At 34.1% G+C, this 14,960-nt stretch overlaps 1 protein-coding gene across 2 annotated transcripts; it reads right to left on the reverse strand.

Moving 5' to 3' along the window:
- Nucleotides 1–1,418: 1,418 nt before the first annotated feature.
- On the reverse strand, nucleotides 1,419–11,465 carry LOC133308424 (uncharacterized). 2 transcript variants are annotated; one of them, XM_061509035.1, is made up of 11 exons: nucleotides 11,268–11,465; nucleotides 10,951–11,055; nucleotides 10,789–10,859; nucleotides 10,650–10,699; nucleotides 10,351–10,424; nucleotides 10,201–10,263; nucleotides 8,435–8,522; nucleotides 2,453–2,515; nucleotides 2,305–2,384; nucleotides 2,133–2,204; nucleotides 1,419–1,852 (listed from the first exon to the last, which is right to left on the reverse strand). In XM_061509035.1, exons 2-11 carry the CDS (start codon nucleotides 10,980–10,982, stop codon nucleotides 1,774–1,776), a joined length of 672 nt encoding a protein of 223 aa, XP_061365019.1. In that variant the 5' UTR covers nucleotides 10,983–11,055; nucleotides 11,268–11,465; the 3' UTR covers nucleotides 1,419–1,773. The 2 variants fall into 2 exon arrangements, with proteins under 2 accessions (XP_061365019.1, XP_061365020.1); XM_061509036.1 differs by lacking the exon at nucleotides 11,268–11,465 and having other exon boundaries at nucleotides 8,435–8,517; nucleotides 10,951–11,036.
- Nucleotides 11,466–14,960: the final 3,495 nt, after the last annotated feature.

The raw sequence follows: 14,960 nt of genomic DNA on the forward strand, positions 1-14,960 counted from the left end.
ACAGCTAGTTATGGAAACATCTCTATTCAGATCAAATAAAAATAAGAATAAATATATTTTTTGGTTCTCAGAGGCCCGTTTTAGTCCCTAGCAAATAAAAAGGCTCATCGTGATCCTTAAAAAATTTAAATTGGACCCATTTTAGTCCTTTTGAGGATTAATATGGCTCTTTTTTGAATTTGTGAGGGACCACGATTTCAACTAAATGGGTCTTTTTGAATTTTTGAGGGACCACGATTTCAACTAAATGGGTCCTTTTGAATTTTTGAGAGGCCACGATGGGTCTTTTTATTTGCTAGGGACTAAAACGGGCCTCGTGAAATTTTCTGAGGACCAAAAAAGGTATTTACTCTAAAAAGAATTAAAACAGCTCCAACATTTATTTGTTGTTAATCAATATATCCTTTTGATATAAATAATTTAATAACATTAATCATATAATAAGTTAACTCGTAAAGCTCTCCCTTTTTTATATGGATCAAATAAAAATTTGAAAACATTTTACTTTAAATGTTTATATTCATTCGAACCATATGTCATCCAAATGAGCAAACTTTTCTTTGTACGTATTTTTCATATAGTTTATATTTTATTGAATTCCTTTTGGATAATGCTTACTAGATGCCATTTAAATAGGCCTCGTTGGCTACCATGTAATCACTTCCAGCACTCGTGGCAATAGGCTAGGTAAATCACAAAATTTTCCTAGTGACCCAAACCACTAACCATGCCAATAAGATTTAGAGCAAGGCACAATCCTCCTATAAGATTCAGTTTAAGTCTGATTAGTTGGCACAAGAACACCAAACAATGTCATCTCAGCCAGATTCCTTGACAAATTCGCAACCGTATCTTTTTCTGGAGCGCACAAATGATAGTGGTGAGGACTTAAATCATGAAAAGAGAAGATAAAAGCAAAAGGAAAAGAGGGATAAAATTACACTTGTTATTCTCCGAAGATTGTGTGAATGGTGACAGGAAATATATCTTAGTTAAATATTCTTTGCTTTTTTCTTTTTCTCTCCACTTGGTTAATTAGTCTGATCATCTGATGGACACGTATGCCACCACTGATGAACTACTTTTCATCAATTGATGTAACCAAACTAATATAAATTATTTGTCAGTAAAAACATTACTAATATTTTATCCAAAAAAAAAATCATACTAATATAAATATAATCAGTATAACAAGGAAAAAGATAGGTGAAAGTCGAAGAGTACAGCCAAAGGAAGATAAATGAAACTTTTTGGAAACAAAATAATTAAAAAACGATATGTGTAACCGCGCGAGGCTTAACACAACACATTCACATTACCCATCTTGCGGTCTCAACACATTGCTCAATGAACAAACTGTTTAGAGTCCACCGAAAACAAAATAGGGAGAGAAGCACCATTTTCAGAGGAGTGTAACCGAATATTCAACAATCGTATCTCCAATTCCAAATAAGTATGTTTTTGTATTATTACAACAGAGGTGTCCTAACTACGATTAGTTATATGCACACACAAAGATACAGACTCCAAATCTACAATGTGCATTCGAGGAAGATACAGATGCTAAATCTACTATATTCATACGGGAAGATACAAATGCTGCAAAGAAACCATAGTAGCATTTGTAGTAATAATATGTAGATCTACGACTCGGGCCCCAGAGAAACGATCTTCAATTTACAGAACTACACATCTGAAGTAATCTTATATTACAGAACTACACACAGGAGGTTGAGAGTCTTGATATGCTGACATAGTAGATGCAGTATTGACTCATATATCCATGTCAGCAAATATTTCTTCGTCCTCATCGTGTATCTCGTCGATAAGAAATCCATCAGTAATCCAGTTACTGCCACAAACAGCATTGCGTTAAGGATGAATATAGATGCAAGCAAAGAGTAGAACAAATAGCATGTTTGGCTTTAACTAAATTTTGGAGAGAGAATGTACTAAAAAAAAAAATTGGAGAAGCTTCCTTTTTTAAATAAAAAACTCTCTGCAAGCTTTTTTTTTTTTTTTTTGGTGAAACTCTCTGCAAGCTTTTGATTATAAGCCGATTGGAACGCAAAATAATCTAATCTAAATACACATCAAGACACTTGATGAAGAGTATGAAATCTTCAACCCACCTAAAACAGCTGAAACGGAAAGTCACAATCCGTTTAAGCTTCCTATTATAAAACAAGAAATTAAAGGACCATCTGTAGAAAACAGAAAATAAAGTTATTATATATAACAGGCAAAATGATGGTAACAACAGTTCTAATTTTAAAACGTATGTAGTAATAATAACTACTTTACATTGCTCCTCTCTCAAGTAACGGATCTGCCTCAGAATCAGGGACATAACCATATATTTCGCAATCCACTAACTTCACCACCTGCATCACAAGGTATCATAAAAATGCCTCTTGATCTCATTTCCATTAACTTTTTAAAGGAAACTCACCTCATCAAGGGCCTTGAACAAGGCGTCTAGCAGTGAAACACCACCAACAGTTTCAACCCATTCCTGCAGTAGACAAGTCAACCAAAACAAAAGGTAAGAAAATCAATGTAGCGAAACTAATCATTACTCTGAAGTAACAACATATGAGAATTTTTGCACAAACCAATGAATCACGGACAAAAATGAGACACACCATCGTCAATGTCAAAAATGGAATATAAGGGACCATAGGTGTCTCAAATGCACTCTATCCAGCAAACATATTCATTGTGTGGGTTCTTGTTATGCCTTTTCCAATCCATGACAACCCTAAGGATGGAGAAGTTCTACATACTATGAGAGTACTACACTATTCCGGCAAGAATGTAACGTGTGGCACCACAAAAATATATAGGCGTTGGGTTGAAAATAAAATATTATTAAATTAAACTTAAACCGTAACAAAACTACTCGAGTGTGTGTTCTTTTCACTCTATTTATGCCTACCTCCCACCTTTTTCCCCTTCTCTTATAGCATAACCTCATCCATTTCCTTCAACTCATTCCAAATCTCTCTCCATTTATAGCCTGTCACTTGTATTCTTTCTAACCCACTTCCCTTCTTTCTTCTTAACAGAGATTTCTTGGTGTTAGTGTTGATTGTTGCCTCTCCATTGGACTATTGATGGGGAAGAGGCTTGATAATTTTTTTTATGAATTTCCATTTTACTCTATGATTATTAATTTATAAATTGATAAAAAAAAAATTATATAGAACAATGAGAAATTTTGCTACACATAAATATTTTTTATTAATAATATTAGGGAAAAATATTTATCCTCTTAAAGGATGGTCATTTTTAGTTAAAACTTAAAACTAATGTTTTTTTATTTAAAAATAAAATTAAAAAAAAATCCCACTTTCTCCCCCTATGATTTCCATTGTGTATTTCTTTCTCTCACTTAAAATAACATAATTCTACCTCTGGATTTGAGATCACTACTTGTATACTCGGTATTGGCCATAATTTACAAGAACAAACACTAATCTCATAATATTATTATCATTATTGTTACGAAATAACCTTACAATGTTAAGTTCTTATGTTATTTAAAATTCATAAACAACATGGTATATTAATCTATACTACTTAAAAGAGATTGTCCCCTTTAACTACTTTAGAGCCCGTTTGGATGAGCTTCCAAAAAAATTGCTTTTTATACCTTATTTATTTTAAAAGTTCTTTTTATAAAAGATAAAGTTATTTAAATTTTAAAAAAAAATATTTGGATTTTGAAAGAAAAAAAATTGACTTTTAACTTCTGCTTTTTTTGTGACTTCTGTTTTTTTTTTTTTTTTGAAAAGCGGGCATCCAAAAACTACTCTTCCCTCGCTTTTTTCCCTCTCTCGTTAAAAAAAATATGGTTTCAATATTTTCTTTTCAATTATTATAATGATATTAAATATTTATAATAATATGATTAAAAAATGAAAAAATGTGGATTTTGCCTATCATTATTAGATCTTAAAATATTTTAGAGCATTTTAAAAGATCTATTAAAAGTGATTTTCATATTTCACGATCGGTTTCTTGATTTCATTAAGATTAGGAGTCTTATATTAATATTGTTGAATAACAAGGAAACAAGAGGCATATGTTAAACTCCATGGGTCTCGTTAGGACAACCAAGGCTCTGTTATTTACATTGACCATAACAATAATTATGATGTGGGACTTCATCCCTCACGATATTATCGACCTTTTTCTTGATATATGATGCACTTCCCCTCAACCAGGAGCACATAAATCATATGCGCCAAGCTTATGACCTATTCGAGGACTTAGTGAAGACATCTGCTAGTTGATCATTTGAATTGACAAAGTGGGTGACAACTCTCTTGGTACGATCTTCCCTCTAATGAAATGAGAATCTATCTCAATGTGGTTTGTTCTCGTGAAAAACTAAATTGGATGCAGTATGGAATCCAACTTGATCATCACAAATGAGTGTTGCCAGCACATTGTCTCCAAAATTGAATTCTTTTGAGTAGCTATTTCAGCCAAATGATTCACAAGTAATTGAGACCATGGCCTAATATACTGCTTCAACATTGGAAATTGCAACTACACTTGTTTCTTACTTTTCCAGGAAATTAAGTTATCTCCAATGAATACACAGTACCCTGAGGTTGATCTCCTTTCAATGAGACATCTTGGCATCTGAGTGTCCAACAATCAGAGTATGACCTGTATGTCCATAGATAAGACCTCCTTCGGGAGTTGCCTTAATAATATATTTGAGGATACGAATCACTACATTGCAATATTCTTCATAAGGAGAACTTAGGAATTGACTTACCACACAGACAACAAATAATATCCAGACGAGTGACTGTGAGGTATCACAAGGAGAACTTAGGAATTGACTTACCACACCAACAACAGATGATATGTTTGGACAAGTAACTATGAGGTAATTCAGTTTCCTAACTTAGCTTTTGTATCTCTCTGTATCTAAGAGTTACTCCCCTTTGATTTGACAGAAGCTTGACATTGGATCCATATAAGTGTCAATTAAGTTTTGCATTCAACAATGTTGTTTACTTAAAAATGTCCATGACATAATTCCTATAGGATATTATAATACTATCTTTGGATTGAGCCACCTTTATCCCTAAAGAGAAGTATCAAAGTTTTCAAAGATTATTTGTCTAAAAGTGATGATAGAAATGTTTTACCTGAGTTATGTCATAAAGATCATTGTCTGTAATGACTATCTCACCAACATACACCACTAAATCAATTCACCATGAATCTAAATGGCATAGAAGACCGAGTGGTCAGCCTCACTATGAGTCAAACAAAGTCATCGAACCATTGTGTCAAATCTTCCATACAAAGCTCTAAGTCATATAAAGAAGACAAACTATGCCATAAGACTCCCCCTGAGCAACAAACCCATCTTCTTCAAACATAATCACCATCGAGGAAACGATTCTTGATATTCAGTTGATAAAGGGCTACTGACAAATAGCAACCATAGACAAAAAAAGCCATTTCGGGAGAAGGTGTCCCCATAATAAAATCCAAAAACTTGTGTATACCCTTTTGCCACCAATTGAACCTTGAGACTATCCACTTGACCATCAAGCCAACAACCGACAACAATGTTCCCATGAGGAAGAACAACATGTTGAAATGAGAAGCATATGTTGAAACCCATTTGTCTCCATAGCAGAGCAAAAACTCTATTGCATACACGACTATAACAATTACATATCAATAATTAAACAATGTGGGCCTTCATTTCTAACAATTTTATCAACCTATTTACAATATTTACAACAATTATTATTAGAAATTAGTGCTTTGTGTTTTGTATCACATCATTATACACAAATGTGTATTACTCAAACTATTTGTTCTCTCCTTTTCTCCTTACCTAAACCCTAAAATGTAAACATGGCCTCAAAGTGATACCTCCCTTTGTGACCTATATTGTCACTATTCCGATGTCACATGAAATCTGAACTCTGTTATAAAGATGATTGTATCTATATAACTCTTTTCTTCCCATTGGTAATTTGGTATTGCACAAATTCCGACCATTTTTCTTCATATTCAAATTCTTTGTCCCTTCCTCTATACTTCTGTGATTGTCATCTTAAATTTGTGCTTTTAAAGTCTATTTCTTCTCCGACCAAACTCACCATGGTGTTCGCCATCCCAAACTCAGCCAATCACTGAGTTTCATAGTAAGGATGCACTGCCACCTGTTGGTCGTTGGATTATGCATGCTCAACCTTTCTCGCGTGGGAGCACGCGCTGCCCATTTTTTGGCTAACACCAACTCCAAAAGTATTCCCTAATCATCTTTGACCAAATTCAGCCCCTCTTGCCCCAATTCACCACTGTCCTACGGTTGTTTGCATCCCTTTGGCTGCATTCTTTGTTGTAGGTTTGTTCTTCCATTTGTAGGTTTGGTATGTTTGGTGCCAATCTGTCATGGTGTGCTTCATTTTGGTAGCCATTTCATGGTCTGAATTGTTTCTTCACTGCATTTACTATTGTTTGGTTGCTGGTGTCTGAATTATTCTTCGATGTTGATCTCTTCTCATTGATCACTGTTGTTAAAACGTCAAGTCAACTCGGTAGAAACAGCTGTTTCTACATTTTTTGGTCCAAAATCGTGTTGAAACGGAAACTGAGTTGACTCGATTGAAACGACGAGTCAATTCGGTAAACTCGATTGACTCGGCGAGTTTACCGAGTCGACTCGATATTTAAAAATCAGAGATAAGGGGGAGGAGGAGATTCCGCCGTCGTTGACTCTGACTTCGTCGTCATCCTTGCCGCTCTTCTCTGCACTCTCATCTGTGTTCTTGGTCTCATCGCCGCTCACGTTGCGCCTGTCTCTGCCGCTTACGTCTATCCTCCACTACTGCTCCTTTTCCTCCTCCAGTCGCCGCAAACAAAGGCATCAAGAAGAAGGTTTTGCGCTCTCTTCCGATGCTCACAAGACCACCTCCTCCTCCTTCACTTCTCCTTGCAAATCCTTGTGCTTCGGATGTTTTGCAAAAATACCCAGACAGAGAAAAAGAGAGAAAGAGAAGAGGAAAAGATTTTTTGATAAAGGGCAACTACTATTGAACTGTGGAAAAAAGAGAGTAAGAGAGAGAATATATTTTCAATGAGCCATAAAGATAGAAACTGACAGAGGAGATGACTTTTCATATATCATTTTACACAAATTTGAAATCTTATCTTTTGCTATTCTTTATTATTATTATTATTTAAATTTTGTTTTCAATTAAATTTAAATTTTTATTTTCACTCTTTTCTATTTTTTTTATTTGAATATAATTAATAAAAATTAATTGTTACATACATTATTCTTAATAATTTGAAGTTTTTAATTAAATTTAATATTGATTTAGATATATATATATATATTAATTATAATTTTCTTTGATACATAGTAAACTCTTATGTTTCGTTTACATTTCACGATCACCCCTACTGTTTCTAGGTAGACTCTATGTTTTAACAACATTGCCATTGATGACCATTCTGGTGGCTTCTTTCTTCCCAATTGATGAATCATAAGTTCATAACTAGTACTGGCTTCTCTTCCCGTTTAGTCATTCCAATTCTTCCAAAAAGTAATTCTTCATGAGATGGACAAATATTAGTTCTTGTTGTGTATATCTACTTGCCAGGAAATTTCCGCCAATCATCATTCCAACAAAGTCCCTCTTCCTTGGCCATGCAACATACCACCCAGCTCTTCGACTAATGATGATTCCAGCCATCTTTCCAAGTTACCTCTCCAGTAATACTCACCTCTCCAGCGTCCCCAACATCCTTAAGTTGCCTTTCCAGTCATGTTTTATGGAGCCTAGTTTATATCTTTAATTCTCTATGTTATTTTCTTTTAAAGTGTTAATTTATAAATGCTTAAAGCTTAATAAACTTTAGCTTGAAGGGAAGTGTCAAAATATCTAGAAAATAGCTCATAAAATCATTATTGTACCTTAAAAATATTTTAAAGTATCTTAAATGTTCTATTAGTAGTGTTTTGCATATTTCATTATATTTTATGATCTGTTTCCTTACTATTCTGAGTCTAGTATTATTAAAAATATGCTTTAGTGCTTTGTACTTTGTATCAAAATATTCTACACAAGATCATATCATTCAGAGTCTTTATTCTTTCTTACTCCTTCCCTACCTAAAACCATAAGGAATTTTTAGAAATTGAAAGTTACATTAGATAATCAGGGGCAACCAAACACGGTCATCAAACATGCCAAGGGATGTAAAATATAATACCAAATATAGGAATCTTAAATAGTAAATACCCACAAATTTTATACCCAAGCATCTTATGCCTAAATATCCAAGATGCCTATAAGATTTCTGCATGCCAAACACCTAAGAGGAAATGCAAATAATAAGAAGAATTATTCAAACAAGAAATAGAGAATATTAATAGCACCACCTTTGAGGCTTCAAACATGTAGGTATCAAAAATCTGCTTAAAACTGTCCCATGATTCCTCTGTGAAAAACTGGTGAGCTTTAACTGCACTAAAGCCATTATAGGAGTATGGTATTATAGGAAAAACGAAAGCATGCAACAGCAGAAATTAAATAAATTTAGAAGTTAAAGCAAAACAGTCAACCATAAAAATGGCCAGCATAAGACTTGGGAAATGGAGAGAATTGAACTCTCAGCTCCTAGAGCAACAGTTTTCTGAACTGTCTGTCAAACCTTTTTGACAACACTCCCAGTGCAATAAAAAAGGATTACATAGTGGGTTGCCATGTTGACAACTACGCTGACAGTAGCATTACCCATAATCCTCCTTTTTATCCTATAGACAATACAGAAGCACTAAATAAAATTTAGAAGTTAAAGCAAAACAGTCAACCACATAAATGACCAGCATAAGACTTGGGAGTAGAGAGAATTGAACTTTCAGCTTCTTGAGCAACAGTTTTCTGAACAGTCTGTCAAGCCTTTTGACAACACTCCCAGGGCAATGAAAAAGGATTATATGGCAGGTTGCCATGTCGCCAACTAAGCTGATAATAGTGTTATCCATAACTTGGGAAATGGAGAGAATTGAACTCTCAGCTTCTTGAGCAACAGTTTTCTTAACTGTCTGTCGAGCCTTTTGACAACACTCCCAGGGAAATAAAAAAGGTTACCGATAGAATACCTCTAAAAATGTATTCTAGGAAGCGTCTCGGGAATATTAGTTAATGCTGACTCAGACAACGCGACCAATGACAATGAAGGGAATATTCTAAAGGATGATTGGGGGGGGGGGGCAATTCTGTTAATGAGGAGGGCAATTCTGTTGGGGGGGAGAGAGAAAAGGGTAACGGAGGAAGTTAGTTATGATTAGTATATGAAGGGAGGAGAAGAGGAATAAGGAACTAGGATGGAATTGGAATGGAAACTTGGGAGAGCTTCAGCACCTCTCGAATGTGCTGAACTTTAGCTTTTCTTCTTTTGAGTCTTTACTGTTCTTGTACTTGAATTCTGTAATTTCTTTTTCTTGTTCAAATATATAGAAAATCCAGATCCTTTCTGGCCCAAAATATCTCTTGTTTGCTTCTGTTATTTGGTTATTAGATCCGGTTCTATCAATTCCATAGTGGGTTGCCGTGTCGCCAACAAAACTGACAGTAGCGTTACCCATAATCCTCCTTCTTATCCTATGGACACTATAGAAGCACTAAATACAATTTAGATGTTAAAGCAAAACAGCACATAAATGACCAGCATAAGACTTGGGAAATGGAGAGGATTGAACTCTCAGCTCCTTGAGCAACAGTTCTCTGAACTGTCTGTCAAGCCTTTTGACAACACTCCCAGTGCAATAAAAAAGGATTACATAGTGGGTTGCCATGTCACCAACTAAGCTGACAGTAGCATTACCCATAATCCTCCTTCTTATCCTATAGACAGTACAGAAGCACTAAATACAATTTAGAAATTAAAGCAAAACAGTAACACACATATATGACCAGCGTAAGACTTGGGAAATGGAGAGAATCGAACTCTCAGCTACTAGAGCAACAGTTTACTGAACTGTCTGTCAAGCCTTTTGACAACACTCCCAGTGCAATAAAAAAGGATTATATGGCGGGTTGCCATGTCACCAACTAAGCTGACAATAGCATTACCCATAATCCTCCTTTTTATCTCATAGACAACACAGAAGCATCTCTGATACATCATAAGATACTGAGTTACCTGAAGTCATAATCTGGATACATGTGATAGAGGGTAAGAACCAGGTAAACCAATGTTCTTCGGCTGAAATGAACATATAATGAAAACATGTGAAAGAAACTTCAGTGATAATTTTCATTTCCCTAGTCCTTTATAGATAGTAAAGGCCACCTGGATCTGGAAAATAAGATTTCATCCGGCGAGGAAGAATCAGTGTCGGATGATTTCCCAAGATAATCAAGAATCTGAAATTCAAGAAGTTCAAAAAATAACTATTAAATTGGCCACGAAAGAAAAATTTTAATAAATTGAAGTAGGAATATTAGCTCGAATAATTAAGTTTAAAACATCGAGAATTAATTATATCCTCAATTCTTTTTTTAAGATGAGCCAGAACAGCTTCAGCTGCATCAATCTTGAGCAAAATTTACAGTGAACAAAGAGATTCAATCAATACGGCATCAGGTTACCTCATTCTCCAAACTGATAGAGAGTTTTTTATCAGTTCCAGCATGTTTGCCTATGGAAAAAAAAAACACTAAAATTGTTAATTACTACCGCAACCAAATCCAAAAATAAATGTTCTTGAAGTCACCAATTCCTCCTTACAACTATAAGCTTCAAGGCATCCTTTGATAGTACGCTCTCCAAGATTCAAATTACTCAAGAAATCGTTAAGCCTGAAAATGTTTTTACAAGACTCCATTATATACCAAAGTTATGTGATTTTATCACATAATTCAATTCAAACTAATTTGAAATTACAAGTACCGATCCAGAGGAGCACACTCCAGGAACTTCATGACGAATTATGTTCCAACGATTCCAATTCGGCCAAAGAGAATTGCAGCAAAAACCCTTAGTTTCCGTCTTTGCCTGGTGGCTCTCTCAGCGAGATAAACTCAATCAGAAATTATGAACGATTCGAAACAATAAATTGCATCCGAGCATTAGAGATGCATGAAACAGAGCATAACACACATAGTGGAGCTCATACAACAGATCAAAATCAAAATTACAAAGTCAAAACATGTCAAAATGAAAGAAATCTAAGCAGAAATGAATACAATAAAGAGCAATTGAAGTACCAGGGAGAAAGTGGACGAAGATTTGTTTGGTTTGATGATGCTTTAGAGAGGTCACCTGCGAATTCGCGATAACGAGGTTCGAAAATTTGGGGATAAAAATGGGGGTTTCGAAGCGGCGAAATTCGAATATTCGTTTTTTTAGTTTATCTGATTGAGATAAAGACACGTGGATGAGAGAGAATCTTAAATCCTGGCATAAGTTTGGTAGGAGAGAAAACGAGAAGTGGATGAGAAACCCAACCCAATTCTTAATATATTTATATTACTCTCGTTCAACTCGAGACATGTTGTTTATCTTACGGTATTATTTCTAAGGATATAAAATTGTGTTATTTTAAGTGAAAAAAAAAAAATCATGAAAAAAAGAATGAGTGAGGAAAGTTTTAAAAATATGAGTCTCACATCTTTGTGAGAGTGAAAGAATATAAGGTGTGTTATTTAAAATGATACACATTTTTTCCTTAAAAAAAATTAGAAGTTATATTACTTTCTCATGCAACTTGAGTATAATATAACCCTTAATAAATATATATATATATATATATATATATATATATACGGGAAAAATATTTCTCAAGCAGCTTGAGATAAGTTTATCTCCGGCCACCCCAAAACTACGTCGTTTTATTTATTTATTTATTTTCTTATATTAATTGATTCACCTTTGAATGATTATTATTCCCTTTTTCTCTCTCTTCCTTTATCACCATTTATCCATCTTTGTACGGTTATGATTTAGTAGTCGGAGATAAAATTATTTCAAGCAACTTGAGAAACTATAAACCCTATATATATATATATATATATATATATATATATATATATATATATATATATATATAAAAGGTAGGATCATTTGACATCAGTGTCAAATTCGAAATTTGACATCTCATCTGAGAGTCATTAGATCAAAAAAAATCAATTGTGTCATATGTTTACAAATTAGAGTCGTTGATTTTTTTTGATCTAATGGCTCTCAGATGAGGTGTCAAAGGATCCTACCCATCTCTCTCTCTCTCTATATATATATATATATGAGTTTTCATCTCTTATGTTATAAGTTATGTTGCGTCGACACCTGCATAGAACATAACTCGATACGACACGCCGACATATTAATTTTAAAAAATGTTAGATTTCGATATTTTTTATATTAAATATGGGAAAATAATTTCTGATGTGACTTTAGATAATTTTGTCTAATGTTCATCGAAACGACGTCGTTTTGAGGTTAAAAAATTAAAAAATTATAACGATAAAGACTATTATAACCCTGAAATAAATTAAAATTACAAAAACACCATAATTTCCGTCCCAAAACGACGTCGTTTCGATGAACATTAGATAAAGTTATCTAAAGTAACTTTAGAAAAAACAAATCCATTAAATAATATATATAATATAGCTTACATTTAGTACATATAGCAGCCCATAATAAGTCATATAACTAATCAAATATTCAAATTTTGTAATATAAATATAAAACAAAAAATAATTATGCTTTTTTTATTTTTCATGTCAAATTCCATAACAGAAAATGTTTTATTTATAGATATATTTTTCATGTTTAGTTAAAAAGATTAAAAAATTGGATAAAAAAAACATGGTGAAAAACTTTGATCGCGTATCGAAAAATGTTGACCGTATGTCCAGTGGTGGACCGAGAAAATTTTATTTATGTCTGCATATTTAATAGCGTTGAATTTTTTTTAATTTTTAAAAGCATTAAAAAACAAAAAAATATAAACAATAAAAGAAAAAAAAAACTTCAACTTAACATAAAATAATAACAATCCAGAGTCAACTAAGCTATCATAATTTCCAGCAATGATTATTTGTTAAGATTTTTATTTATATAGAGGCAAAATAATCTTGTCATATTTTTTATTATTATTATAATATTAAATATAATTATATATCCAATAAGTTTAATAAAACATTTGATAGAAACTCCAATAAATTTTAATAGTTTTGGTTATAAAGCCAACTTTATACCTAAAAGATGCATGGTTAGACATTTTCAACAACACACTAGCCAACTTTTTCATTTGTTCTTAACACTAATTTTAACCTTGGCATATTTTAAATCATCCATTGACAAAAAAAATTTCCCTACAAAAACTTGTGTCTGCAAGTAGAGCTGGCAAAAAGGGTCGAGCCCGCCGAGCCGGCCCGCCCCGCCCGCCAAATGGGGTGAGGCGGGCTGAGTTTCTCAAACCTGCTGCCCACCAAGCCCGCCAGCCCGCCCGGGCTGATTTATTTTTTTTAATTTTTAGTGTAAAATGTAACGGGTTTGGCGGGCAGCCCGCCCAAACGGGCCGGGGCGGGGCGGGCAGCCCGCTTTGCCACCTCTATCTGCAAGTGCCCACACTTGCAATAGTGTGGGTCCGCCCCTGCGTGTGTTGATATCTGACACGCATTTTTTTTGAAAAGAAGCTTGTATGTGCTTCCTTGATTATAGGAGATAAAATTATTTCTTACACATACATAAAAATATATACGAACATGGGCCCCATATAGTTTTATGTGTTTGTAGAAGAAATTTATATATATATATATATGAAATATTATTTTTGCAATTGTGGCAGAAATAATACTTCTGCACAGACACAAAAAAACATTCTTTCTCATTCAACCAAAGCATTATCTCTTATCTCTCAGTGTGTGTGTGGCTAGGAGTATTATTTCTGGTCCAACCGCAGAAAAATACTCCCATATATATAAACAAAAAGTTTGAATCTCATCTGAGTGCCGTTAGATCAAGCAAGATCAACAACTCTCATATGAGGTGTCAAACTTTTCTCTTTTCAATATACACAACATGTGTATATTGTTTGACACCAGTGCCACTAAATCATGCTCCATATACACAACAGACATGTGGGTCCCACTTTTCTCTTTTCAAAGAGACATGTTTGTTGTATGTATAAAAGAACATATTCTTTAAACATAAGAAGTAGGGATGGCAAAAACGACAACCCGTCCTAAATGAGTCGGGTTGGGTTGGCCTAAATGAGCTGCCAACCCGACTCAACTCGACCCGATACAACCCAGACCCAAACGAGTCAGCCCGCGGGTCAAGCGGGCCAGCTCGCGGGTTGGGTATTTTATTTTATTTTTAATTAAAAAATAATAATATGATTGTATTAAAAAAATAATAATATGATTGTATTAAAAAATAATATGAAAACTCCAAAACTGTCATACGCTCACATCGTCGTCACTCGTCACTTTCCTTAACCCTAAGATTCTTCTGCCCCCTTGGATAGCTTGTTCACCCTGTTACCACTAACCTTGCATCTTCTGGTCTATTGGCCTATTCTCTTGACAAACGCAATCCACTACTCCCAAGGAGCAATACCCTTTTCTCTATATTTCTCATCTTTCTTTTTTATTTTTTCCCAATATATATATGAAAATTGATTCATTGTTCTTCTTCTATGTTGTTGACATTATAAGATTTGTTACTTCAATCTTTTTTATTTTTCCAATCTGGGTACCTTTGAAGAGATCAAAGTTGGAACCTTTTGGCAGTGTTGATAATTTTAGCAGTGTTGGAGAACAAATAAGGCTAGTTTCACAAAAATCAATTTTTTTGAGCCAACTCGCGAGCCAATATTTCGAGCTAACCAACCCGCGAGCCAACCCACTGGCATCATTTCGAGCTAACCCGCGAACTTTTTTTTAGCCAAC

Source organism: Gastrolobium bilobum, unplaced genomic scaffold, assembly GCF_033153095.1.
Source record: "Gastrolobium bilobum isolate Gb01-03AN ecotype WA unplaced genomic scaffold, APGP_CSIRO_Gbil_v1 utg8372, whole genome shotgun sequence".
Lineage (NCBI taxonomy): Eukaryota > Viridiplantae > Streptophyta > Magnoliopsida > Fabales > Fabaceae > Gastrolobium > Gastrolobium bilobum.

Excerpts from the sequence above, each read along its gene's own strand:
- LOC133308424 (XM_061509035.1), bottom strand. The coding sequence starts at position 10,982 with ATGAAGTTCCTGGAGTGTGCTCCTCTGGATCG. Across the intron at positions 8,523-10,200 it reads TATCCAGATTATGACTTCAG|TGCAGTTAAAGCTCACCAGT; the intron begins GTAACTCAGTAT and ends TAATGGCTTTAG. Across the intron at positions 2,385-2,452 it reads TGTTCAAGGCCCTTGATGAG|GTGGTGAAGTTAGTGGATTG; the intron begins GTGAGTTTCCTT and ends CTTGTGATGCAG.